Source organism: Rosa rugosa, chromosome 3, assembly GCF_958449725.1.
Source record: "Rosa rugosa chromosome 3, drRosRugo1.1, whole genome shotgun sequence".
Lineage (NCBI taxonomy): Eukaryota > Viridiplantae > Streptophyta > Magnoliopsida > Rosales > Rosaceae > Rosa > Rosa rugosa.
In genome coordinates this window covers 18,684,123-18,709,819 of record NC_084822.1, presented here as the reverse complement: position 1 = coordinate 18,709,819, position 25,697 = coordinate 18,684,123, and the positions used below count along the sequence as shown (strand labels likewise).

Sequence of the window (25,697 nt, the reverse complement as noted above, 5' to 3'; positions counted from 1 at the left end):
GGCAATTATTTTAAGAGGTGTGCCTACACATTCCTTTGTGACAATGATGGCATGACTATCCAACTTGGTTCAGATCATGGAATAGCCCGATTCCTCCAAATCTGCTTTAGGAATTGAGTTCAAGTATTTCAAAAAATGATCTTTTCCTAAAAGCAGCATTCATTTATCTCGATTAAAAATTTTTTCAAAAGTGGAAGCAGATTTATGTTTGCAAAATGTTGTATTATATTTAGGACTAATTTCAGTTTACCCCCCTGAGGTTTGGGGTCGTCATCATGTTAGTCCCTCTAGTTTCAATTTAATCAGTAACACCCTTGTACTCTCCAAATTCATCAGCTGTGTCCAATTTTTGGACCTCCGTTCAAATTGGACGTTAAATCCGTTATGTGGGCTCCCTTTAGGGGGTAAAATAGTCATTTTTGAGATAGTAATTCCATCAAATTTACTATGGACACCCGATGCATATTTTCAACCACTTCTACACAACCATTCTTTTAACGTCAACTCTGTCAAGGATGTAATACAAGAAACCAATTCCAATCCAAATACCAATAACAGATTCATCAATTCATCAAAACTTTCTCCCTAATTCAAATAACCACCAAGCTACGCAATCTGATAAAATCAATAACTAGGGAGAACTCGATTTCAACTTAATCAACCACAATCCATTAAATTTCCACAAATTTCCAGATAATACAAGTATAAATATACCTTCGTCGTAGCAACAACAGGTCACCATTTTCAAGCTTGATTCCAAACACAGTTTGGGAATGAGTAGGAAATTGAACTAATGTCCTCGAACGACAGAGCCTTACTTTAACTCGATCAGTCCCAGAGTTGCATCCCACCTTCTAATTTCTGAAACTAAACGCAACTAAGGCTCAAACCCTGTTTCTAAGACTAAAAATCAACATCCAAGTGTTTAAGGAACCCCAGCACTGCGGTAATGCATGGTAACGTCGGCGGTGGCAGCAACAAACGCCAAACCCAAAACAAACCCAGAAACCGATTTGTCAAAACTTGATCGAATTGAAAAACTAATTATACTAGAGTGTAGATCACGACAAGAGGATCGATTTTCATACCAAATGCAGCTCTATCGGTGACCGGAGTCGCGGCAATTTGCAGAACTTGCCGGAGAAAACTCAAAGCTTCCGGTCGTCGATTCTCCTCATTCGTTCAATGCATGGATGATCTAAGGCCACAGGGTTGTCAGCACTGAGGAGAGGAAGCTATCGCCGATGGTCCGTCACGGAGAGGTAGCCGAGGGACTGATTTCCGATCAGACCCAGTCGCAGATCATCAGGTTTTCTATCCGGGTCAGTTGGAGAGGAGATCGGCGGGCAAGAAGAGGAGCGTGCAGCGATCATCTGTGAAAAGGAGCGGGCTAGAGTCAATTGGGGAGATGATGGTGGAGAAGAGGTGAGGTGCTGGGTTTGCAGCGAGAGGCCAAATAGTGCGTGCCGGCAGTGAGAGTAGTTGACGACGATTCTGAGCTCGAAGATGAAGAAGAAGCTGTGAGAGTTCTGCACCTGTGTAGAAGGAAGGTATAGATCATCTATGGAGGAATACTAAAGGATGGGGAAGAGGAATTGGGCTGCGAATAGGAGGATGGGGATGGTGGAGCTTAGGCCAAACGACGCCGCATTATCCCCTAAAGTGGGTATTTTTTGTTCTGATTTTTTTCTTGAAATGACTGTTTTACCCCTTATAGTGGGCCCCCAACGTCAAATTTAACGTCCAATTTGGACGGAGGTCCAAAAATTGGACACTGCTAATGAATTTGGAGAGTACAAGGGTGTTACTGATTAAATTGAAACTAGAGGGACTAACATGATGACTACCCCAAACCTCAGGGGGGTAAACTGAAATTAGTCATTATATTTAAATAGTGAGCCCACAAGCAATGAGTTCTTTTAGTTTTTTGCTGCTTTCATCACCACATTTAACAAGTTACGCAGCCAAAAATATGAAAATAGTTGATGTGGATAAAATTTAGAATATCCTCATATTATGTCTAAGGGATTATATTATATAGGGTTTTTGTCCCTTTACCCCATTTCTAGGGATTTTTTTCCCACTTACCCCATTAAGTTTTTTTAATTCCCTCTTACCCAATATACTCTAAGGGAGTCTTCCCAAATACCCCATTAAGAGTTTTTTTTTTTGTTTTTAATTTTTTTTTAATACCATTTTACCAATCACCCCTTTGTTACTTAGAGAGAGATAGAAAATGGAAGAGAGAGAAACCATAGGAGACGTCGCCGGAGCCCGTCAACGGACGTCGGAATCCGGTCACCGGTCTCCAAAATCCGGCCAACTTTCGCCGGACTCCAGTCACCGGCCGCCGCCCATTGGACCTTTCAGAAAACCTCACCGAAAATGTTTATTACCCCAATAGACATCTATTGCCCACCAATAAAGGGGCAATAGAGGTCTATTGCCCCACAATAGACGTCTATCAACCATGTATTACCCCCCAATAGACGTCTATCAACCATGTATTGCCCCCCAATAGACGACTATCAGCCATGTATTGCCCCCCAATAAACGTCTATTGCCCCTCCATAGGACTTTCGGCGCCAGAATAAGAACTAATCTTCCTAGATTTAGACAAATAAAACTTTGATTAAAGAAAAAAAATGAGAATACTACATCAATTTGAAACGTCTATTGCCCCCCAATAAACGTCTATCAACCATGTATTGCCCCCCAATAGACGTCTATTGCCTCCCAATAAACCCTTAACACACTTCTTTTGGCCCAATAAAACTTTTTTTTTTCCTTCATTTTTTCTTCCATTCTGGGCCTTCTGCCCCATTTTACCAAAAAAAAGGGGGAAAAAGCAAGAAATTCACTAAATATTTTTTTCTCTTTTTTCTTTGAGAAATTTTAAATACACACCCCTAACTACTTAATACACATCCCTATTATTTTATATTTCAAATCAGATTTTATAAGTAGGTTAAATGACCAAAACAGGCATCTATCATTAGGGAAAAAGAAAAAAAAAGAAAAAAAAAAAACTGAATCGCGCCTAGACGTCTTCTTTTCTACGTCTCTTTTCCTAAACCTAGCTTAGACGTTGCAATACATCTCTTTTCTCCAAAATTCATCACCCGAATTTCGACTATTGATATAATCACATGAATTCTCAATCTTCAACAGAGGTATGTATTCTTCATCTTGTTTAACATTCTCATGTTGCTTAATTGTTTCCAATTGTTGAGCACTTGAAGAGTAACCATAGCTTCTGGGTTGATAAATATTCTGCCCGTTTTAGTGTTAAATTCCTTCTAATTTGGTATTGCAGACATCTAAGATTAACACTGTGAGTTTTCATTTGCTCTTTTTGTCGAATATGATTGACCATCATTATTAAAGTAATATAAACTAAGTTTGACCCTTGACAAAAAAAAAAATTAAGGTCATAATAGTGCTCTTTCTTGTCTTTGATTATTTTGCTGTATCTGAACTTTTTAGAGTCAGTACTATGCACTGGTATTATTGCCTATTCTTATGCCATTTTGTGACATACCCGCTGCTGTCTTCAGCTTCCAGCTTTGTGTGACTTTTTTTCTTCGCATTCTTGTAGACAATAAGCATGTTTGCTGGAAAACTAAGTTAAGCGCATTCCTTCATTCTTCACCCTTAAATTTTGGGAATCTGACATGTATGATCCATTTATTTTTATTTTGCTGATGAAAACTATATTTGAATCGATGGATTTCAACTTAGAAGTTATTCTTCGAGGACTCTTATTATTGGAAGTTGGAATTGAAATGCCTTTTAATCATGTTCTTAGGTTGGTCATGGTTACTGGAAACTCATTCATATATGTAATCTATTTCCACTTCTGATACTTTTTTTCAGGAATTTAAGTTATGTTACCAAACTTATATTGATTCAAATGGTAAAAAGTTTTGGAAACCTATTCGGAATTGCTGAGTTGTGAACAAATCCAGTACTAAGCCTCACATAGTTTGTGCTATCTTCATTTTTCTGATTGTGTAGTTTTAGTTATTTGATTGTTGCTTTTGCCAATTTGGAGGTTAAGCAATGCTGCAATAGAAGTTTGGTTTTGTTACTTTTGCATCGATTCTTGATTATTAACTTGGGACGTACGTTCATTGAATTTTTGCTTAATATGATGAATTGTTCTCTTTTGCATTTTAGGATATATAGAACTTAATTTGGCTCCTTGTTTGCATAGTACTGTAACTTTGTTTCATCCTAATCAATGCTTCGAAGACCTCTGGTCATGCCTCTATGCTTCGAACTTTGTTTCATTCTATTTGTCATGCCTCTGGTAACTTTGTTTCATGCCAAATTCTGCCTCTGGTCATGCATTTTAGGATATATAGAACTTAATTTGGCTTAGAACTTCTAGTGATGCCTCTAATATAGCAAGCCAATCATACATTAGAATTTGACTTCACCTAAATTGAATACAATACAACATGATTTCGATACCTAAATTAATAAGTTTGTGAGCATAAGCATGATTCTTGTAACATAGTGCTTTCTTTTGCAATACTCTTACTTGACCTACTACTATTCGGTCAAGAGGAAAAGTTTTGACATCTAACTTTTATTGTATTATAGCATGCTGAAGTCCAACAACAGGATGTCTCGACCATATATAGCAGAATTAGAGAAGAATGTTCACGTGATTATACCAATGAATTCACGACGTACCAGGTAATAATTGTTCAAGTTGAAATTTGGATTGTGAGTTGTTATGTATATTAGGTAGTAAGTCGAATGTGTTGTGTACAAGTATTTGAAAGCAAAGCCGCATTGATTCGATGGGTCCTTACGACGGGAAAGAGAAACAATTGTGTCATAGTGATACAGAGGTCCAATTTCGGAAACTCGTGCAAGAAAAGAAGGAGACCAAGAATAAGATTCAGTTGTGAGAGGGGTGGAAAGTTTAGAAAGTTTAAGGGAATAACCAAGATGGTTGACAAAAGTACCCAAAAATCTGAAGTAGATAGTAAAAAGGCTGATGAACAACAACGCCCGAGGCTGACTTCTACAAAGAAATGTGAATGTCCATTCTTATTAAAAGCCTTTAATATTGGTAGGGATGAGTGGGTACTTGAGGTTGCTTGCGGAATCCACAATCATGTTGCCCCATCATATCTAGAAGGTCAATCCTATGCAGGGCGACTATCTAAAGAAGAACATGAGTTGTTGGTGGATATGTCTAAGCGTTTAATGAGACCCAAGGATATATTGACTGCCATAAAGAGCCAAGATCCAAGTAATACATCAACGATGAGAACTATATACAATGCTAGGTATTTTGCTCGGATTATCGCTAGAGCAGGCAGAACTCAAATGCAACAATTACTAAAGAATTTGCGCGATCATCATTATATTGAGCATCATAGAAGCGAAGATCACGTGGTCACTGATTTGTTTTGGTGTCATCCATTCAGTCTTCAAATGCTACGTACATTCCCACATGTACTTATCATGGATTGCACCTATAAGACAAACATGTATCGTTTTCCACTTTTTGAGATTGTGGGTATTACATGCACTGAGCAAACTTTCAATGTTGCGTTTGTTTACATGTCAAAGGAGGCAGAAGATAATCACAGATGGGCACTGAGTAGGTTAAGAACACTTATGGATGAGGATTCTATGCCTGGGGTAATTGTCACTGATCGGGAATTAGCACTTATGAGGGCAACTCCAACCATGGGGTGCCAAACCAAAATTTTGCCAATTATAAGACTTTTCTTCTCCAACCATGTGTTTTTGGTGGATCTGGTCCTATAAATTTGAGTCCAAGTCTCATTTGTAGTCTCATATTTGAGACAATTCCAAGACCAGGACTCAGAACAGTGGCCCGGGACCACACTTTCTGATTACCCAGCCCAATAAGTGGAGTGACGCGCTGGATGACTTGGGTGGGCAGCATGCGCAGCAGGGAGAACAGGGGAGGAGGAAGACGCGCCTACTTGCGCTGGAGTGAGAAAAAGCAGCTGCTGGTGGTCTGCTCCAGTGGGCCCCGCGGGGCTCAGTTTGTCTGCTGTCGACCGTTGGGACAAGCAACGGTCACTAAATGCACGGCTGAGATCGCTCCATTTTGAAAATGGACGGTCCGATGTTGCATTAATTTTTTTTTTTTTTTTTACTAAACGGATCTATTTTCGATCTGATGGCTCAGATTTGAGGGGAAAAAACTCATGTACGGCTCTTATTAATTGAAGGGTTATTATATCCTTTCTGTTTCAAAAAAAAATAAAAGAATTACCAGAAAATTAAGGGAAAAAAATCTACCCGTTGGAACAGTGAATTGTAGGAAATTCTATAAATACCTAGCCATTATTTTCTATTTCCTCACACCAAATATCCTCCATCTCCTTCACAATTTTCCATTCATTAACCCATCTTCTTGTTCTTAAATATATCTTCCTTTTTTTATTTTGTCTTGGAAAAAATGGCTCCAAGAGGGGATTCTTGGAGGCACAATGAAGAAGTTATTCTTTGCCAAGCTTGGATCACCGTTGGGGGTGATGGTTGCGTCGGAAAATATCAAAAGTCGGATTTATTGTGGAGTCGTGTGGCGGAGGAGTACAATGCTCACAAACCGGCCGGTTGCATGGAGAGAACACATTCTAGTTGCCACTCTCGTTGGAAGAGAATAAGTCCGGCATGTATGAAGTGGCGCCAAGCTCTTAACAAGGTCGAACACTTTCAACGAAGAAGCGGCGAAAATATGGAGGATGAGGTAATTATATTGAAATATGTTCAATAATGATAATTTTTTTATTTCTCATGTATTTGTTAAAAGTAAAATGTTGTTATATAGTTTATTGATCAATTTATACGAAGGGTTTTTTTTTTAATATTTTATTTACTTAATATTAAATGTAGCTCATGAATGTTAAATCAACGTACTACGACTCAGAAGGTTGCGATTTTGTGTTTGAGCATTGTTGTCAATACTTGAAAAATACGGAAAAGTTTGGGAAAATACCATCAATGGAAAACACCCACTTTAGTCCTAATCATATCAACTTGGATAGCGATGAAACACCCACTACTGAGGATGAGCTTCCCTCATCAAGAAAGGCACGTCCTCAAGGACAGAAAGCTCAGAAGCTAGCTAAGAAAAAAAGCAATAAGCAGGATGCGGATGGCCTACGAGTTCAAATGCAGAAATGTTATGAACAAACCGAACGCGAGTACCAACAAAGGCAAAGACAGTTTGAGGAAGGTCAACTAATTGAGCAACGCGCTGAGGATGCTCGCACGATGCAGGTGGATCCATCAATTTTCACCCCAAGAAAGAGGAGTTATTGGGAGAGGAAGCAACAACAAATAATTGATAAGGAGGCCGAAACTTCAAGCATCCCGGAACAATCTCAATATCCTACACCCCCTGAAGGAGACAACACTGGATTGACCACTTATGATCCACTTGGCGAGACATCTTGGATGTAATTAATATTGTTAGTTGCTTTGAATGGTTTGTGTTTTAATTTATGATAATAAAAATTATTATGTTGAGTATATCATCTTCGTAAAAAAGCATTGAACTTTTATTTTCATGATAAAGCAAACCACACAAATAAAAAGCACACAACGGAAAGTAAAAGCATACCACACAAATGACCCCCAGAGTAGGCCATGACCACTTATCATGACAACATGGCCACTTATTGAAAGCACAAAACAAAAAAAAATGCTCACTGGTGGTTCTGATCAGCTTGTAACTTCATGGTCCATAGGTGATCGACTAGATCGTCTTGGAGGTTTTTATTCATCACTGGACATCTAACCTCCCTATAACGACGCAAGAATTGATTTAGTTGTTGCGGATTGCGATCAACATCGGTGTCCATTACTGGTCTCTTATATATCTCTGCTTTCCTTGGTCTGGTTGGGATATCATCCGGATCAAATGGCTGCGCTGCATCTTCATCATGCTCATCTTCAACAATCATATTGTGCAAGATAATGCACGTCATCATGATGTATTGAACGTTCTCCTTACTCCACCCACTAGCTGGTCCTCTTATGATTGCCCAACGAGCTTAGAGAATACCAAATGCTCTCTCCACATCTTTTCTGTATGCTTCCTGCATCCTTGTGAAATGTTGTGTCTGCGGCGACCTCGGGTTTCGGATTGCTTGTACAAATGACCCCCACTTAGGGTATATGCCATCAACTAGGTAATAACATTGACGATAATGCCTATTACGTACCTGGTAGCTCACTTCAGGGGTTTCACCAACGCATTGAACATTGAACAACGGTGAACATCCAAGGACGTTAATATCATTCAGGGAACCTGGAAGTCCGAAGAAGGCATGCCAAATCCAAGTATCGTATGAGGCCACCGCCTCTAAGATGATTGTGGGCTTCCCCTTGTAGCCAGTATACTGCCCTGCCCATCCGGTGGGACAATTTTTCCATTGCCAATGCATACAATCAAGGCTACCGATCATCCCCGTTCTGCAGCTTTGTCAAGCAGCCGTCGCAAATCTGCCGGTGTTGGTCGGCGGAGGTAAGTCTCATGGTACACATTCCAGATTGCTTTTGTGAAGTGCTCAAAAATCTCAATGGCAGTAGACTTCGCAATATCTAGGTAATCATCGTAGAAATCAGCTGTGATGCCATACGCGAGCATTCTCATGGTGCATGTCAGCTTTTGTTCAGTGGATAAGCTGAGTCTCCCACAAGCATCTCTTGTTTGAACAAAATATGGGTCGTAGTTGGCCACGTCGCGCATCATCTTGTCAAAGACCCAAGGTTGCATTCTATATCGCCTGCGAAAAATGTTTGGTTCATACCTGCACGGATCCGTGAAGTATTGAGCTTTGAGTCGAAGATCCATCAGCTCTCGATCCCTGGCCTTATAGGTACGACCTTCTGAAGAACCACCCCATTGTGAATCCTCATCTTCCAGATTTTGGATTTGCAAGGCAGCGGCAGACATCATCAAGGCTCGTCGACGGCTTCTCGTGACGGCCTCTTCTTGATCTTTCTGCAACCATTTCGTCAAACGATTCATTGCAGAAATGGTTTGACAAAATCAAAACGGAAAAGAAAGAAATATTTGTGTGATTTGGATATGAGAAGTGTTTGTGAATTTGTGAGAGATGAGGATGATAATGACCCCATATTTATGGACGGATTGAGTTCATTTCATTAGATAAGATATGACACGTGGCGGACAAAGACTCAACCGTAATTTGGACAGCCAATTAGAGATTGACACGTACATGGCGCTGATATCACATCGAAATTCGGCTGTTTGGCATATATGCCGACACAAAACATCAAAATATCTTCTAAATAGTTAGATTTTTTGTCGTATGTTCCAACACTTTTGTCGTATATGCCGACACAAAAAAAAAATTTAAAACTTTTTTAAAATTCATTAAATAAATTATCATAATTTTTAAATATTATGATAAAATGTTAAATTATTATTTTTACCTTATTTAATTAAAGGGGAAATTACTGGTCCCCCCTTTAATTTTTGGTGCGTCGACAGTTCAGTCCCTGTTATTCCAATTTTAACAGATAACTCCCCAAACATTCAAATTTCACACAATTTGATCCAAAATTACCATTTTACCCCTCACTTCCTTTTTTCACACACACACACATACATACATACATACATACATACATACATATATATATCTACATATACATATATATATATATATGTATATACACACACACACACATATACATTATATATATACAAACACATATGTATAAAATTATACATATATATCTAATGTGTGTATATATATATATATATGCATATGTGTATGTATATATCTGCATATGTATATGTACACACACACATATATACATATAAATATATATAAAAAGAGAGAGAGAAGAATAAAAATATACACACACATATACCATACATACATATATACTCACACACACACACACACACATACATATATATATAAAGAGAGAGAGAAGAATAAAAAATATATATACATACACACACACACACATATATATACATATGTATAAAAGAGAGAGAGAGAAGAATAAAACAAAAACAAAAAAAAATAAGTGAGTGGTAAAATGGTAATTTTGGATCAAATTGTGTGAAATTTGAATGTTTGGGGAGTTATCTGTTAAAATTGGAATAACAGGGACTGAACTGTCGACGCACCAAAAGTTAAAGGGGGGACCAGTAATTTTCCCTTAATTAAATTAACATATTTTTAATATAATATTCATCAAAATTATACTCATATTATATTTTAGTCAAGAATAGTGAAAATAGCACCCCCATATAGTAGCACCTCATGGTTGGAGATGAGAATTGAGTCATATATGAATAGTGCAACAAGGGGGTGCTAAAATGAGAATAACACCCCCAAATGAATCCCATGGTTGGAGTTGCCCTGAAAGCCACTGAAAATGTCTTTTCCGATACTCATCAGATTTTATGTAAGTGTCACATTGGTAAGAATGTGATGAGAAAATGCAAAGGAAAATTCACAACAAAAGAAGGGTGGGAAGCATTTAATAATGATTGGCATAGCTTGGTGGATTGTAGCACTGAGGACGAGTATGTACATAGCCTTATAGCTTTTGAATCAAAATACTTTGCATTTCCTGAGGAGATAAATTATTTGAAGACCAATTGGTTGAACAAGTATAAGGAAATGTTCATTGCAGCATGGACAAACAACTACATGCATCTTGGTGCAAAAACTTCGAATCGGTAATATTTATACGTACATTGCCTCATTTCAACTTTGTTATTCTTATCTTTTTTACTTAATCAATTTATTTCTTGATCAGGGCCGAGAGTGCACATGCAAAGCTCAAGCGAGAACTTAGATCTTCCCAACTTGACTTCAATGTATCATGGGAGCACATCCACTCATTATTGTGTTTGCATCATACTGAAGTTAAGGCTTCATTTGAAAAAAGTCGATGTTTTGTGCAACATGAGTTTAAGCATGCATACTTGAGAGAGTTGATAGGATTTGTGTCCATTGCGGCATTGAACAAGATCGTCTATGAAGCGAACAAGTAAGCACTCATTGAATTTTAGATTTATTATGTTGGCAACCTTCTATGGAGATAAATTTATACAATGCGAGGTTGTGTTTAGGTCTGATAGCAGGAATTTTTTTTGGATTACATAAGGCTGATGATATTACATCGGAACTTGCATCATGTAATTGTGCCATACGTAAAACACATGGGTTACCATGTGCGCATGAGATAGCTGAATATAAGCGTTGTGACAGTCCCATACCAATTACATCTGTGCATCACCACTGGAGAAAGTTAGAGATCGGGGCAATAGTGGAAGACTCGAAAGTGCACGAAAAGGTTCCTTTAAAAGCACAATTAGAACGATTGGCAGAATGAGCTGAAGAACAAAATGAGGATACAAGACGTCAAATCTTAGTGAAGATTGATGAGCTGCTAAATCCGACCTCTACTTTACTTAGGGAGCCAGCTGAAAAGAGAAAGACCAAAGGGCGTCCAAGTAAGGAAGACAGTGGCACTCGTCGTTTGCCATCCGGGTTTGAAATTATAAATACATTGTTGTCTGAGCGTGAGACCCATTCGCCTCTTCCAAGTGTTCAAAAACGTGTGTGTGTGTGTGTTTGTAGAAATATTTAACCTACATAACTCAAGTTACAGGTTGTTATTTATAATAACTTATATATATATATTGTTGTCCCCCAACACTACAAGCATGTTGACCAAGGTGGAAATCGCCTCAGGCTCAACTCAAACTCTCTTTTGAGCACCAGTTCCAGGAGAGCTAAAGAAAGCTCTCATTTTTTGCTCTTCTGGCTTCACCATTTGCTCTCCCCTCCTTAGAATTATATTCTTAGCCTCATTTTTTTTTTTTTGAAAAGTCTTAGCCTCATTTAGATTATCACAATATATCTATCACAAATGGGAAATCAAACTCCAAATCCGGTGTTGTCAATGAGAAAGTCTTGGTATGAGAGTTTCACACATGAGTAATGCTAGGTGAATCACCTTTTGGGGAACCACCTAGAGCCCACTTTAGGTGGCAGCTTATGTGGCGTATCCATATCATTAAAGCATAATTTCTTATTTTTATATTTCTATGTTTTCTTAATTACAAGAATTCCTTTTTTTTCTTTTTTACTTTCTTGATTTTATCTTTTAAACCCTATTTTTTTTCTTTGTGATATTATTTGGGCAACGTCTTCTCTATCAGACGTTGTTTTCTTTTCTCCTCCTCTCACCCTCCTCAACCCTCTCACCTCTTCTTCAATTGATCAACGCCTTCTCAATTTGATCTCGGTTTCCTTGCAAATATCATCAACAAACCCTCTGCCTAAACGTGGTTAGTTTTTTTTTTTTTTTCTTTTTCTTTTCTCCTGAGTATGAAACACGAATAGCATAACTTGTTTGAAATTAGGGTTTAGGAGGAAGTGGATTTGAATTAGGGTTTAGAATGTTTTTGTGTTTTTTTTTAATATTTTTTATCCTGAATTATTTCTATCTAGAACTCTTTATTCTAACAACTACTGTACAGGTATTCAATAGATTGCTGGACTGGAGGCCTTTTCTCTTTGTTTACTGTTGTCTGGTTTCTTATTAATATGTCAACACTTCAATTTTTATTAGCAAAGATGATTGTTTCGATTAGAATGATAGATGATTAGCAAAGAGAATTGTGCTTTTGTAGTTTTGTCTTGTTCCTTTAAACTAATAGAGAGGGTTATGTGATATCGATGTTAATTAGGAGCTCTATCTAAACATGGCAAGCAACTTTTGGTAGTATACATTGCACTAGTGCTGTTCTCTTTGAACACGTACTATAAATAGAAAAATAATAAACAAATGGTGATTACTAATTAAGTAAATGAACATTAGTGTGTTTTAAGGATATTATGCATTTGACTATTGACCACTCATGACAGAAGACTATATCCTGGTTGTGTTAGAACAATAGTTTGAATCAAAGAAAATGGAAGGTTTGGCTTTGATAACTGGGCAATATGTCCATGCCTTTATTTTAACCTTTTTGTTGTGTTTGGAGTTTAGGATTGTTGTATTCACTATCTCATTATTTTATTCAGGTGCTTAAGGAATGGAACAATCGTCCAACGATTCGGAGGACATTATTCTCACTAATGATCAAGGTATGTTGTTTATATTAAAATTTTCTTGAGATAATTAAGAGTTCTGTCTTGCTAGCACATATATGAATAGACAAAATTACTTAAATTGTCTAGGAACAGTGGATGATTCAGAGCTTAGAGAATGATCAAGAAAATGAGGTGGAAGAAATAATGCAAGTGCCCACTGTTGAGATGATTGAGTTTTGATTCTATTGATGAGGCATATGACTATTATAGAAAATATGGGAAGCAATTAGGATTCCCAGTGAGAAAGAGAACATCAAGAAAGGGAGATGATGGGATCACAAAATATATAACTATTTCATGTGGTCGAGCAGGAAAATTTAAAAGTAAGTCAAGTAACTCTCTAAAGCTGCATCCAAGTGTGAAGACTGATTGCAAGGCACTTATTAGACTTGGTAAATCCCTTGATGGAAAGTGGAAAATCAAATCACACGTAACTCTCTCTTTCTCTTGTCAAAACCAAATCAAGTGGAACATTGAAGCATAGTTTAATCAAGTAGATTTCATACTCAGAACATGGAAGCATTTCTCCCCCCCCCAAAAAAAAAAAAAACACATTTTATTTGTGATTTCACTAAAAAAGAAAAAAGAGGAAAAAAAAAAAAAGCAAACTAACCACTATTAGAATGGCAAATGCTCTATTAACAATGCTTGTGAGGAAACTAAAATCAGACTGAGAATGTGTTGATCAAATCCTAATTCAAATCCCTAATTTCAAACAAGTTATGCTATTCGTGTTTCATACTCAGGAAGAAACAAAAAAAAAAAAAAAAAACTAACCACGTTTAGGCAGAGGGTTTGTTGACGATACTTGCGAGGAAACCGAGATCAAATTGAGAAGGCGTTGATCAATTGAAGAAGAGGTGAGAGGGTTGAGGAGGGGTGAGAGGAGGAGAGAAAAGACAATAACGTCTGATAGAGAAGACGTTGCCCAGTTAATATCACAAAGAAAAAAAAAGGGTTTAAAAGATAAAATCAAGAAAGTAAAAAAGAAAAAAAGAAAAAGAAAAGAATTTTTGTAATTAAGAAAACATAGAAATATAAAAATAAGAAATTATGCTTTAATGATATGGATACGCCATATAAGCTGCCACCTAAGGTGGGCTCTAGGTGGTTCCCCAAAAAATGATTCACCTAGCATTACTCTTCACACATTCCACAAGAGGCTAATAGAGTAAGTCTAAGAGCAACTCCAACGGCTGGAGTCATAAGCCATTTTGGCTTTGGCTTTTGTGGGGGACGTCTCCAACCATTCTGCAAGTGTAGCCATTTTGGCTTTTGAGCTATAAGCTGAGTCAAAATGACTCAACATTGAAGAACGAAAGCCAAATGGGGGAGGGAAGAGAAGAGGCGGGCCCTGCCTGCATGTGCTGCATGCGCAGCTGAAGAGTGCGACGCGCCAGAGGGAGAAGACAGAAGCCACTCCCGCATGACGACAAAAAAACGGCTCCGCAGTGGCTGACGCGCGAGACACGCGCTGAGAAGCAGCCGACACATGGGGCCCAGCAGCGCAGAACGGGCAACAATCTCTCCAACGGTAAGAAATCTAACGGCCCAGATTCAACTTCATTAATTCTATTTAAAATGAAAGGCCCAGATTAAATCTTTCTAAACATAAAAAGTTAATATATATATATACTGAATATCTAATCTGACGGTTCAAAAAATTGTATGGATTAAAATCAACGGTCAATAATAAAGTAAATGTGTTTTAAACCCAAAAAAAATTGAAAAAATAAAAGAAAATTTTCTAAAAAATCAGGAAAATATTTTATTGGTTGTACTTTTTCACTTATGTTTTTCAATTATGAAATAAAATTGTTGCTATATTTTATAGTTAACAAATAAAAACAAAAACTTGTTTTTATCTCACTTTTATTCATAACAATAAAACACACTGCATTACAAAAGCATAAACACACTGACAATAAAATAAAACCACACAACATTACAAAGCATAAACACACAAACAATCAAACCACACAATGGCCACATTGCCAATTAGATATCGGATCCGAATAGCATTGACACGTGGCACGAATAGCATTGACACGTGGCACGAATATATAGATTCCCAAAAATAAATAAATAATTTTTTTTTAATCAATTAATGACGATATATTATATAACATAATTATGTATGATATATAAATTCATATTGTAGTTAATTAATTCTCTAAAATGATTAATTTATTAAATGACTTTGGCTTTTGACTAAACATAGTTGGAGATGGAAAAATTGAATGAATAGTGATGACACTAGGGGAGTCAAATTTTGCATATGGCTTTGGCTTATGACTCTATTGTTGGAGATGCTCTAATGAGAATCAACTCTGAGAAAGGCTACGAGAGCAAAAGTAGTTCCTAGATGCCCTGCACCACAGAAATCTCAAGGATAACAACCAATCTTTTGCTGTTAGAGATAGACAAAACCATGATCAATAGGAGAGATGAGAGCAGAGACGAATATGAAATAGATGAGAGAGATGAAGGAAAAGTTGGACGTAAAAAAGGAAGGAGAAATAAAATATGTTATCATTGACACGACCCATGATGGGGCCATAGAGTGGTGGATTGGTTATGTTATTGTTCATGGCAAGTTTGCAAGTGGTTTTTTTTTGGATCAAATCATCATCCATACTTCCAGGAAGGAAAATTACAAGCAGGGATGCAATGTAGTACAATAGCCAAGAGACCTACTGATGTTTGCAAGTGGTTTTGCTAAGCTGATGTTGGCAACTCATGGTAGAAAATAATTTCTGATTCATTTTAATAGGGGATATGAGATCCAAAGCTATCGAGCATAAAAAAAAAATAATAATAAAAATAAAAAAAAAGTTAAATTTTGTTCGGATCATAAAAATGTAAGACTTTTCCTTTTGTGGTAATTTCCAAATTTTTTGTTCCTTTTCCATTCAAGCCCTGGTAAGGAAAGCAAAGGAAAGGAAGAAATGGCCGCCAGCCCTCCACGCGGCTCACCTAACTCGATTTGAAATTTCAAAACTATATAAACCACTCACACCTCTGAAAGTCTGAACCGTCTCTCCTGTGTTCCCCTGTCTCCTCTTCTTCTTTGCTTATTAATTTGGGGGCAGGGGCAAACACACCTTGATTTTTCCAGGAAGAAAGCAAAAATGCAAGCTAGAACCCTCCACCTCATTTCTCACTCTCTCTCTTCTCAACCTTGTTGTCTCTTCTCCACCACTCCTCCACCTTCTTCCTCTCTCTTCTTCAACCACACACCTCGATTTCCGAGCTCACGCTCACGCTGCTTCTCCTCCTCAGCTCCAATACGACGCCGTCCGATTCGGCCTGTAATCGCCTGCATTGGCGATGATGGCGGGGACATTTCGGAGGTTAAAGGAGGAGAGTTGGAGAGTCAGAGTATATGGAATCAGATGAAGGAGATTGTCATGTTTACTGGGCCGGCTACCGGGATCTGGATCAGCGGCCCACTTATGAGTCTCATCGACACCGTCGTCGTCGGTCAGGGAAGCTCCATTGAGCTTGCTGCATTAGGTACGGTCTTTTTTTTTTATGATTATTATGGTGGAAGAAGTTTAGCTGAGGTCTCTCTCTCTGTGTTTGCAGGTCCTGGAACTGTAATGTGCGATAATATGAGCTATGTTTTCATGTTCCTTTCTATTGCAACTTCCAATATGGTCGCTACTTCCCTTGCAAAAGGGGTTAGTTTAGTTTCTCTCCTTTCTCATCTATTTGCACATTCAGTTTCCTATACAGTATTGGTATTTCACTGTGTCTCAATCATTGAAAACTTGCTTTAAGAAATGCAACGCTACATGCGAGGCTGTATCAAACAGTAATAGAATTATCGTGTTCAAGGGGACTAGATTTAATGAGGATCACTGCTGTAACTATCTATTTCTTCAAGTCTATGTGTTTGCCTTTTTCGCTCTCAGGTTTTATTCATTCATTTCGCTATGGGGTTTCAGTGTCTTTTGGAAATTCCAATAAGCCCCTCGGCAAGCTTTTCCGACCTCTTTCTTTCTCTGAAACTGAGGGGCTTTTGCCTTTTGGGATATAGATGGCAGAGCCCAAATTCTATAAAGTTGAGTCATTGTTGGTCATACACTAGTTGTAAGCTGCTACCCTTTCCACTATATTTAGCAAAATTGGAAAGGTTCTATATTTAGCATAACTAGTGTTTACTCTTTAGTCGAGTAATTTCTCATTCATGTATTTGGTGTGAATAGGTTTCCTTTATGGGGGGCGATTCTCAACGCAGGCTACAGAGCTCAACTCTGACTGTTGTGATTAGAATCAGTACCCTTCATTCTGTTCCATGCTTATGCTTGCCATCATAATGTAATTAAAGTTACTGTTAATTCCAAAAGCTTATGTCACTATCAATCATCGGGAAATAACTATGGGGTGATACGTTCTAAACCAAATATCGATCTATAAGAGTTTGAATTGTTAGGAATGAACCCAAGAATTGTCAAGCATAGCATAAACACAAAGTAGGAATCATGTTCATGCATCTTGTTCATATGTTTTGTCAGATATGTATGCACCATAGACTATACTGGGTCAATTGTAAATATGTCATAGTGGCATTCTACATTTACTGCAATGACATAAAACCATCTCTTTCTAAAATTAAAATTAAAAATCTCTCTGTACTTGTGAAGCCTTCTGATGTATATGTTTGATCACTAATATTTTCCTTTTGTCTTTCTTCTTCTTCTTCTTCTTTATTTTTTTTTTTTTTTTGGAATGCATTGTTTGACTATATCTAGTATTTGTGCAGGATCAAAATGAAGTGCAACATCACATATCCACCTTGCTCTTTGTTGCATTGACCTGTGGCTTCTTAATGCTTTTATTTACAAGATTCTTTGGCTCTTGGGCACTGACTGGTAATAAGAATTGTTACAGCTAATGCTTGATGTTGTTTTGTTTTGTTTTTTTTCATTAAGCATTTTAGCTAAACGTAGATAATGAGAGGTCTCTGAGTCTGTCAAAGTAGCATTCATGACTAATGATTGCTGCAACTGTGGATTTTCAGCTTTTACTGGTTCAAAGAACGTACATATTATTCCAGCAGCAAATACATACGTTCAGGTGTACTTTCTTCTTTGAGCTAAAACTTGTTGGTTACTCCACTGTTCATAAAATTCTTTGGTTTTAAACCATTTAGCTGGTTTGGAAGAGTAAAAATATGATCGAAGCCTTTTCTATTTATTTGTTCATTTTGTTACATTCTGTAAGCATAACACTATTCTAATTTGTGGCAGACTTAACATTGTCTTGTAACATATACCATGACCAAGATGTCATTCTTTTGCTGTTCTCATTTTTCAAACTTCATATTAATCCTTTGCAAGGTCAAAATAGATAGTTGTCAAGGAAGTTCTGAATAATGTATCTGCAACATTACTGTGCCTGAAAAAGTAATTAGTATGTGGAGCTCAGACAAACTGTGTATACTTTATTGGTATATTGTCATCCTCCAAGGATTTTCATTAGCATGTCCTTTTACTTCTTCTTCCACCAGTATATACCTTATCATAGATTTTTGAAACATATTTTAACACTCAATTTCTTCTAAATGATTAATAACTGAATATGTTATTTTCTATTGGTAGATACGGAGTTTGGCATGGCCTGCAGTTCTTGTTGGTTGGGTTACCCAGAGTGCAAGGTTAGATATCTTGACCATACATTATCTACCATACAACCCAGTTCAATATATTGAAATAAAAATTTAAAATGATAGAAGATTTAGTTGCCCTATTTGCTCAATGTTTTTGGGGAGAAGAATTTACTGCTGAAACAAAAAAAATTGTTTGGCATGTATGGACTGAAATATGAAATTCTATCTAGTGTGTGAGTGGTTACAAAAATATCATGTCAAAAACAAAAAATATCAAACACGCACCCTCATTTTGACTTAAATTACTTATTCATTGCCTAAGGCAAAGTTATCTCTGGCAGGGAGTTTTAAATGCCGAGGTTAATGAGATTGTGAGCAGCTGTTTCGTCATGTTCGTACTCTGATATTCTCCATCTGTTTCCAGTCTTGGCATGAAAGATTCATGGGGTCCTTTGAAGGCCTTAGCTGTAGCCAGTGCTATTAATGGCGTTGGTGATATACTACTCTGCAGCGTTTTGGGCTATGGTATTGCTGGTGCAGCATGGGCGACAATGCTATCACAGGTATGCAGAACAACCATGTTTCGAATATAAATATTTGGTACATAATGGTCTGAATATATTATCATATGTTCTTGGTACTGACACAGAAGTTTCCCTTTCCAGTTTTATTGACTGGTGTAATTTTAGATTGTTGCAGGATACATGATGATTGAATCTTTGAACAAGAAAGGATACAACTCTTATGCTATTTCTGTTCCCTCACCCAAAGAACTTCTAACACTAATTGGGCTTGCTGCTCCAGTGTTGGTGACAATGATGTCTAAGGTTACAATTTACGCAATTATATTTCTTTATCCAGTCTCAAGAACTCTTCAGAAGATTTGTTTAGTCATACCTTAAGGAGGGGTTCAAACAATTGAACCCCAATCACAAAAAGAAATTAGGGCAAGAAATTATTTAAGAACCAGCACTTAATTTATGAAACTAGTTCACACGACACACTAGGAAACCTCAAATCCTCTCTAACAAAGACATTGTGATGTGTAGGTTGCTTTCTACTCGCTCATTGTATATTTTGCAACATCTATGGGCACATATACAATGGCTGCTCATCAGGTTAGTTTTGGATGACCTTGTCATGTTAGTTGACTTTTCTCTTTGGAGATGAATTGTTGTTTGTATTAACTACTTGCCACTTACTCTAGGTAATGATTCAAACATTCATGATCTGTACGGTGTGGGGCGAACCTCTCTCTCAAACTGCACAGTCATTTATGCCTCAGTTGATATATGGAGTAAATCGTAGTTTGCCCAAGGTTTGTAATGACTTATGACTCGTAGTCAAATTTTATTAATATGGCAACTCTATCCTCTAATCTTGGTCATATTGGTTGACTCACAGTCATTTTCTGTATTGATCATTGTTATAATCTTTTGAAAGTTTAATGACATGAAACAGGCTCGAATGTTGCTCAAGTCACTTGTTATCATTGGAGCAATCCTTGGTTTGGCTCTTGGAATTGTTGGAACATCTGTTCCATGGTTGTTTCCTAACATCTTTACACCTGATCAGAAGATCATACAGGAGGTTGGTTCTTTCTGTTGTGAGATATTCGTAATCTTCCTAATTTCTACTCGGTAGCATTAATTATCATGTTGGGTTTACTCTCTTCTACTAAGATGTCAAACACTTTACAGTATCTGCAGCTTTCTATTAAATCACTTCCTATAAGTAGATAACTCCTATTAAAAGAGTCATGACCATTTAATATATCAATGATATGGTCATCGTGAAAAGGTTTAATAACTGGTCCAGAAATATAACTCCTTTTGATATTCTATTGTGTGTTAATGCAGATGCACAAACTACTGATACCATTTTTTTTGGCATTGGCTGTGACACCCGCCATTCTCAGCTTTGAGGGAACATTGCTGGTATGTTTGGTTTTATCTTCAGTGTTATGAATTTTCTCATATTCTTATTACCAGCATTGTTGTTAGACATCTTGTGCCCATTTGTGGACCAAAACTTGATTGAAATTATGTGTCATCTATATGCTGCGTTTGCAGTGGAAGTAATGGGAGGAGTTCATCCTGTTTATGAGGGTGAATGTAAGGTTGCTTGTAGATCTAATGATCATGTTATACTTGAATTGGATTTTAATATCTCTGTGGCAAAGCATGTGATGGGTGTTCTTGTAACTTGTCTTGTCTTGATCAATCACTTCTTGGGGAGAACTCAGTTTCCTCTATCTATTGAGTGTATAACTGCTACATATATATATACACACACACACAATCTTTCTATGCTAAGGACCTCCTTAGATTTTAAAATCTAAGGATTTCCTTGAATAGACTCACTTTTCGATCGCATATCCACATCTCGACCGTTCAGTTTTTAGGTCCTAATGTATAGATCACTTCTGCAAATTTTCAGTCAAATTGATGATCGTTAAGGTATCGAACTAGATTAAATCAATGAACGAACTGAATCTGTCCAACCTGAACCGTTCGTGTTCATAATTGTAAATCGCAGTTTTGAATGCCTTAATGATTATCAATTTGGGTTAAAATTTGCAGAGATGATGTACTCATATGTACCATGTAAATATGCAATCAAAAAGTGAGTCTATTCAAGGAAATCCTTAGATTTTAATATCTAAGGAGATCCTTAGCATAGAAAGACTATATATATTCATTTAACTTGTAGTTTGATAAGCTAGAGGACCTTCTCCTTTTCCCCTTTTTTTATTGTTATATATTTTGTATCAGACTAGTTCCTGTGTGTTTATTGATCTCAGCTGTAAAAGTTCATAATGTACAAGAGCTGACAATTTACCTACAAATTTAACCCTAAGGAATCAAAGGCCTAAACTTAAGCAATTTAGATAATTGTGAAGAGCGAGTACAAAAGGAGATTGTCATATGGTTGCTTTTGCTGGACACTGGATGCAGCTTTTGACCCATGTTTCAACTTTGCTCAGAAATTATGGAGTAATAGTTCAGTTCTTTTGATCACATACTTGACTGTGATGTTAGGCATGCCGTGTAGGCCATGGTGTATTTTCACAGATGCATAATCTTTTAAGTAAGCAAAATGACCTACCTGCTCAGCAAGTTATTAAGTTTTGCAAAATATTCTGCTACTTTCTGATTATCCAAATTCCAAATTAATCAGGACACCTTCATGACTGGTGATTTGTAGTTCCAACTTGCTTTGACTTTTGGTTCTTGATTTTATGCATTACATTTTAAAGGAGGTTGTCTAACATCATAGGTCATAAGTTTTCCTCTTATATCAGCGTACTGTTTGTTTGTTTGGTTCCTCAGGCTGGACGAGATCTTAGATTCATTAGTCTATCGATGAGTAGCTGCTTCTCTTTAGGTGCACTTCTGCTGCTGGTAGGTTTATGTCTTTCACTTCTCTGGTGTTTTAGAAGAGTATTGATTCTTTATGTATTTAATTACCATCCCAATTTTTGTTTCATCAGCTTGTGAGTAGCCGAGGATGTGGTTTAGTAAGCTGCTGGTGGACACTTGTAGCATTTCAATGGGTAAGAGATCGTCTATAGCTTTCACATGTCTAAATATTTACGATTCAGAACTTATCTAAATACAAGTTTTAAATCTTAGGCTCGGCTTTTCCTTTCTTTACGACGCCTTATATCACCTGATGGCATACTCTACTCTGAAGATATGAGCCTGTATAAACTGGAAGAAGTCAGAGCTGTATAGTTTAGGAATCTCACGAGTGATGAGCATACAAGATAAATGGTTGCATCTTGGTAAGGGTCAAAATTCTTGTATTAATGTCATCCTTATTATACGAAGTATCCAAAGATGAAGTCGACACTAGTCCTTTATTTGCAACAAGGCAGAGAGCACGACCAAATGTGGAGTCAAGATACACTGAGCACATGGAAACAACATATGGCATCAAGAAATTAATCTCAAGTAGCTGCTGGTTCGCTTTGGATCAATTGTTGTAATTGTTCTGTATCTTACAAAATTCAGTCCTAAAGTCCAAGCAATTCAAGGCTCATATTCAAATTCTTCTATCGAACTATTTTCCCTTGGTTCTATAATTTTTATATTTTGGTGGTGTATCAGAATAGTTCCGAAATGGGAAAGGAAATTAAATTCTAGCATACTAGACGCTATTTCCCCTTCAATATCAATGCGTTGCTTCTGAAAATGACTCAAAATGGCTTCTCTAAATTCCATGAGGAATGAGTTTGGAATTCTGTTGAGGAAATAACCTGCAGTCCATAATATCATTGATTTGGAAAGAAAAATGCTAATACAGTTCCAGAGGTTTCCAATTTCCGAAGATATTAAGCAGTAACAACGTCATGAGGACTAGCAATAAAAGTATGGAGAATTTTAATAACAAACAGACATAAAAGACTCCTGCCAAACAGTCCAGAGCCACATTCATTTCTGCAGTTAGGTTCTCCTATCTTAGCCGCAAAGTTCCACAAATGAATCACGAGTCCAAGTAGATTATCTCCGAATGCACCGAGGCACGCCCAAGCCGGAGCAACTTTTTTAGCAGTTCTGAAGAACCATTGACAGAAGCAGGCTTAATAGTCATCCTCTGAAGCACAGGTGAACTTAAAAGCAAAAATCTAATGAAATCTAATTCAGCTTTGGCACCAGAGATGCTGGTTATTTTCACAAGTCGCAGTTTAGTGAATGACCAAATGAGGTTGTCATCTAACCAAGAGTTCACTTCTCCCACAACAGCTCGATCCTTTGGGAAGGCCTACAGAAAGCCTATAGCGTCAGAACATTGAACTTTCAACAAAACAGCTCTTCAAAACAAATTTCTAGAGTAGAGTTGGTTTGTAATTTTTACTTTAACCCATCAAAATATTGCTTTCATCAGTAGAGCAAAACTTACTGTGATTTCTAGTTCTTGTAAAGCAGGGGAGCTTCTCAGAAGGCGTACAGCAGTTAAAATCTCCTCCAGATCATTAAAGTGTATCTCTATAGTAAGAAATTTCAGATGCAAACATGGTTTAGGCACCTTTCTTGTCAAGGCACTAACAGCCAAATACTGGAGCAGGAAGGATGCAGAAAACAGCAGACTCAGTTAATATATGATCTCAAATTCCAAAGGCCATGTAAAATTGTTGACCATCTGAGAGTATGAAACCACGAGTCCATTACCTTTAAAAAGTTACTCCTGATTGCAAGTCTTCGAACACGAGGCAGGTGAAGGAAAAACAAGACCAGATTGCTAGAACTACGGGGAACCCATCTTTGGTCAACATTAGCCTCCAGATAAATGGTAACAGCATCAAGATTTATGGTGTTTTCAAGAATAACATCATCAAAACGACCTCTAAAGCCTAAGAATTGGAGTTTTGGAGCATCAATCTTGAGACGGGTGAAACCATCACAGTCTATGAAAGTCAATGTCTTGAGAAGAGGACAACAAACAATAAGATATTCAAGAACATCTTGGGCCAAGGTAACGCGCACAATATCAAGTCTCTTCAAGCTCCTGAAGCCTTTGAATGTGGGCAAAGGTTTTAGAAAACAATTCTTCAGCTTTAAATGAATCATATCTTGCCAAGAAAACAAACATGAAGGAATGTTGTAGCACTGCCCTTCGTGAAGTTCAAGTTTAAACTCTTTGATAGAGTGTCTTGATAGATGGACAATCCATCGATCGATATCTCTACTGGCTAGAAAGCCTTGTTGAGAAAGCTTGAAGCTATGTAAGGGGCCAATGTGAACTAAGAGTGCATGATCAACAATGGTCACAAAAGATGTGTGGTTTTGAGACGAGACACACTGACCATCAAACACAAGCTGTGGAAGCTTCGCCCATCGGTACCTCCACTTGTTAGATAAAACACTTGTCCTCACTGCATCCCTAATTGGCAAAAGTAACAATATCTTTTCTATAACATCACTCGGTAAGTTGCTAAATTTGTCCAACCCCATTTCCATTTTCAAACGGCACTTGGGTGGCATTTCTGGCATCTGAGATATTCAAGTAAATAAATTCAAAACTCACTGATCCAATGAAATAACCAATGATGTCAAGATCACATACACCGTGTCCTTGAGTGTTTGAATGTTGTTCAAATTTCTACACTATAGCCAAACATGATATGGTCATTCCTAGTCTATCATAGAACCAAATTCCAACAATACCAAACAAGATTAACAGGCAACAAACAAAAATGAAGATAACAATTTAAAAAATGCAGGTTAAAAAGGACTACAAGTCTGAAACTTTCAAAAAGCAACTGAATTAGTGTAAAGCTAATTAAAAGCTCGAAAGGAAGGGAGGATTCCCTAATTCCCTTCACTCCAAAAAATTGAGAACAGCACAATGCACAAGCACAGAAAATTCTCTATACTGTATTAATCAATGCAATGAAAATAATGCAAATTTCCCCAAAATAAAGCGGAAAACTTACCATCTCACTTGCCTTGTTTCAAGAAATGAAGATAGCGAGCCAAATACTAAGTACCCTTTTCTGAGATCAGTGAGAATGCACCAAAATAACACAGATTCAAACTAAATCAAGAAACTCGTTATCATCTCTGACATTTTAATGCAAGAACAGGGAAGCCAATCGAGTTTGGGACAGGAACCGAGCCCTACTAAACCCAAAGAGTCCAAAGTCTTAGAGAGAGAGAGAGAGAGAGAGAGAGAGGGGGGGGGAACTGTTTTCCTTTTGGTCTGAAAACTTGAAAAGTGAACTCAGTTCTGACTGCTTTGGTGTTTAATTTTATTTTTTATTTTCCTCCTCTTTTTGTCTCTTTTGTTGGGAGATTCTCTTTCTCTACATTTTTTTTTTTAAAATCGTTCAAACAGTGTCTGAACTTTTTTGGATTATTAACTTTCATACCTATATTTTGAAAAATATCAAAATGGTACCTGACGATTTAAACCCGACC

At 37.2% G+C, this 25,697-nt stretch overlaps 4 protein-coding genes across 6 annotated transcripts; 2 read left to right on the top strand and 2 right to left on the bottom strand.

Moving 5' to 3' along the window:
- The first annotated feature begins 6,395 nt into the window (after positions 1 to 6,395).
- LOC133737366 (uncharacterized) lies at positions 6,396 to 7,464 on the top strand. Its single transcript, XM_062164935.1, has 2 exons — positions 6,396 to 6,748; positions 6,895 to 7,464. The coding sequence occupies exons 1-2, from the start codon at positions 6,458 to 6,460 to the stop codon at positions 7,462 to 7,464; spliced, it is 861 nt and encodes a 286-aa protein (XP_062020919.1). The 5' UTR covers positions 6,396 to 6,457.
- Positions 7,465 to 8,467: 1,003 nt separating this feature from the next.
- Positions 8,468 to 9,037, bottom strand: LOC133737365 (uncharacterized). The gene has a single exon (XM_062164934.1). The coding sequence runs from the start codon at positions 9,035 to 9,037 to the stop codon at positions 8,468 to 8,470; it is 570 nt and encodes a 189-aa protein (XP_062020918.1).
- Positions 9,038 to 16,182: 7,145 nt separating this feature from the next.
- On the top strand, positions 16,183 to 22,948 carry LOC133740526 (protein DETOXIFICATION 46, chloroplastic-like). 2 transcript variants are annotated; one of them, XM_062168484.1, is made up of 14 exons: positions 16,183 to 16,676; positions 16,749 to 16,843; positions 17,929 to 18,037; positions 18,187 to 18,242; positions 18,767 to 18,822; positions 19,199 to 19,337; positions 19,464 to 19,601; positions 19,824 to 19,892; positions 19,982 to 20,092; positions 20,236 to 20,364; positions 20,634 to 20,711; positions 22,107 to 22,178; positions 22,268 to 22,330; positions 22,410 to 22,948. In XM_062168484.1, the coding sequence occupies exons 1-14, from the start codon at positions 16,292 to 16,294 to the stop codon at positions 22,509 to 22,511; spliced, it is 1,602 nt and encodes a 533-aa protein (XP_062024468.1). In that variant the 5' UTR covers positions 16,183 to 16,291; the 3' UTR covers positions 22,512 to 22,948. The 2 variants fall into 2 exon arrangements, with proteins under 2 accessions (XP_062024468.1, XP_062024469.1); XM_062168485.1 differs by lacking the exons at positions 16,183 to 16,676; positions 16,749 to 16,843 and adding an exon at positions 17,381 to 17,483.
- A 103-nt stretch (positions 22,949 to 23,051) lies between these two features.
- On the bottom strand, positions 23,052 to 25,486 carry LOC133740527 (F-box/FBD/LRR-repeat protein At1g13570-like). 2 transcript variants are annotated; one of them, XM_062168486.1, is made up of 4 exons: positions 25,214 to 25,486; positions 23,949 to 24,770; positions 23,680 to 23,835; positions 23,053 to 23,541 (listed from the first exon to the last, which is right to left on the bottom strand). In XM_062168486.1, the coding sequence occupies exons 1-4, from the start codon at positions 25,214 to 25,216 to the stop codon at positions 23,263 to 23,265; spliced, it is 1,260 nt and encodes a 419-aa protein (XP_062024470.1). In that variant the 5' UTR covers positions 25,217 to 25,486; the 3' UTR covers positions 23,053 to 23,262. The 2 variants fall into 2 exon arrangements, with proteins under 2 accessions (XP_062024471.1, XP_062024470.1); XM_062168487.1 differs by lacking the exon at positions 25,214 to 25,486 and having other exon boundaries at positions 23,052 to 23,541; positions 23,949 to 25,203.
- Positions 25,487 to 25,697: the final 211 nt, after the last annotated feature.

Bases quoted from the DNA above. Each gene is read 5' to 3' on its own strand.
- LOC133737366 (XM_062164935.1), top strand. From the start codon at position 6,458: ATGGCTCCAAGAGGGGATTCTTGGAGGCACAATGAAGAAGTTATTCTT. The intron at 6,749-6,894 runs GTAATTATATTG...TATTAAATGTAG, and splicing joins GCGAAAATATGGAGGATGAG to CTCATGAATGTTAAATCAAC.
- LOC133737365 (XM_062164934.1), bottom strand. From the start codon at position 9,037: ATGAATCGTTTGACGAAATGGTTGCAGAAAGATCAAGAAGAGGCCGTC.
- LOC133740526 (XM_062168484.1), top strand. From the start codon at position 16,292: ATGCAAGCTAGAACCCTCCACCTCATTTCTCACTCTCTCTCTTCTCAA. The intron at 22,179-22,267 runs GTAGGTTTATGT...TTGTTTCATCAG, and splicing joins TAGGTGCACTTCTGCTGCTG to CTTGTGAGTAGCCGAGGATG. The intron at 22,331-22,409 runs GTAAGAGATCGT...TTTAAATCTTAG, and splicing joins CACTTGTAGCATTTCAATGG to GCTCGGCTTTTCCTTTCTTT.
- LOC133740527 (XM_062168486.1), bottom strand. The intron at 23,836-23,948 runs GTAATGGACTCG...TTCCTGCTCCAG, and splicing joins TCAGGAGTAACTTTTTAAAG to TATTTGGCTGTTAGTGCCTT. The intron at 23,542-23,679 runs GTAAGTTTTGCT...GGCTTTCTGTAG, and splicing joins TACAAGAACTAGAAATCACA to GCCTTCCCAAAGGATCGAGC.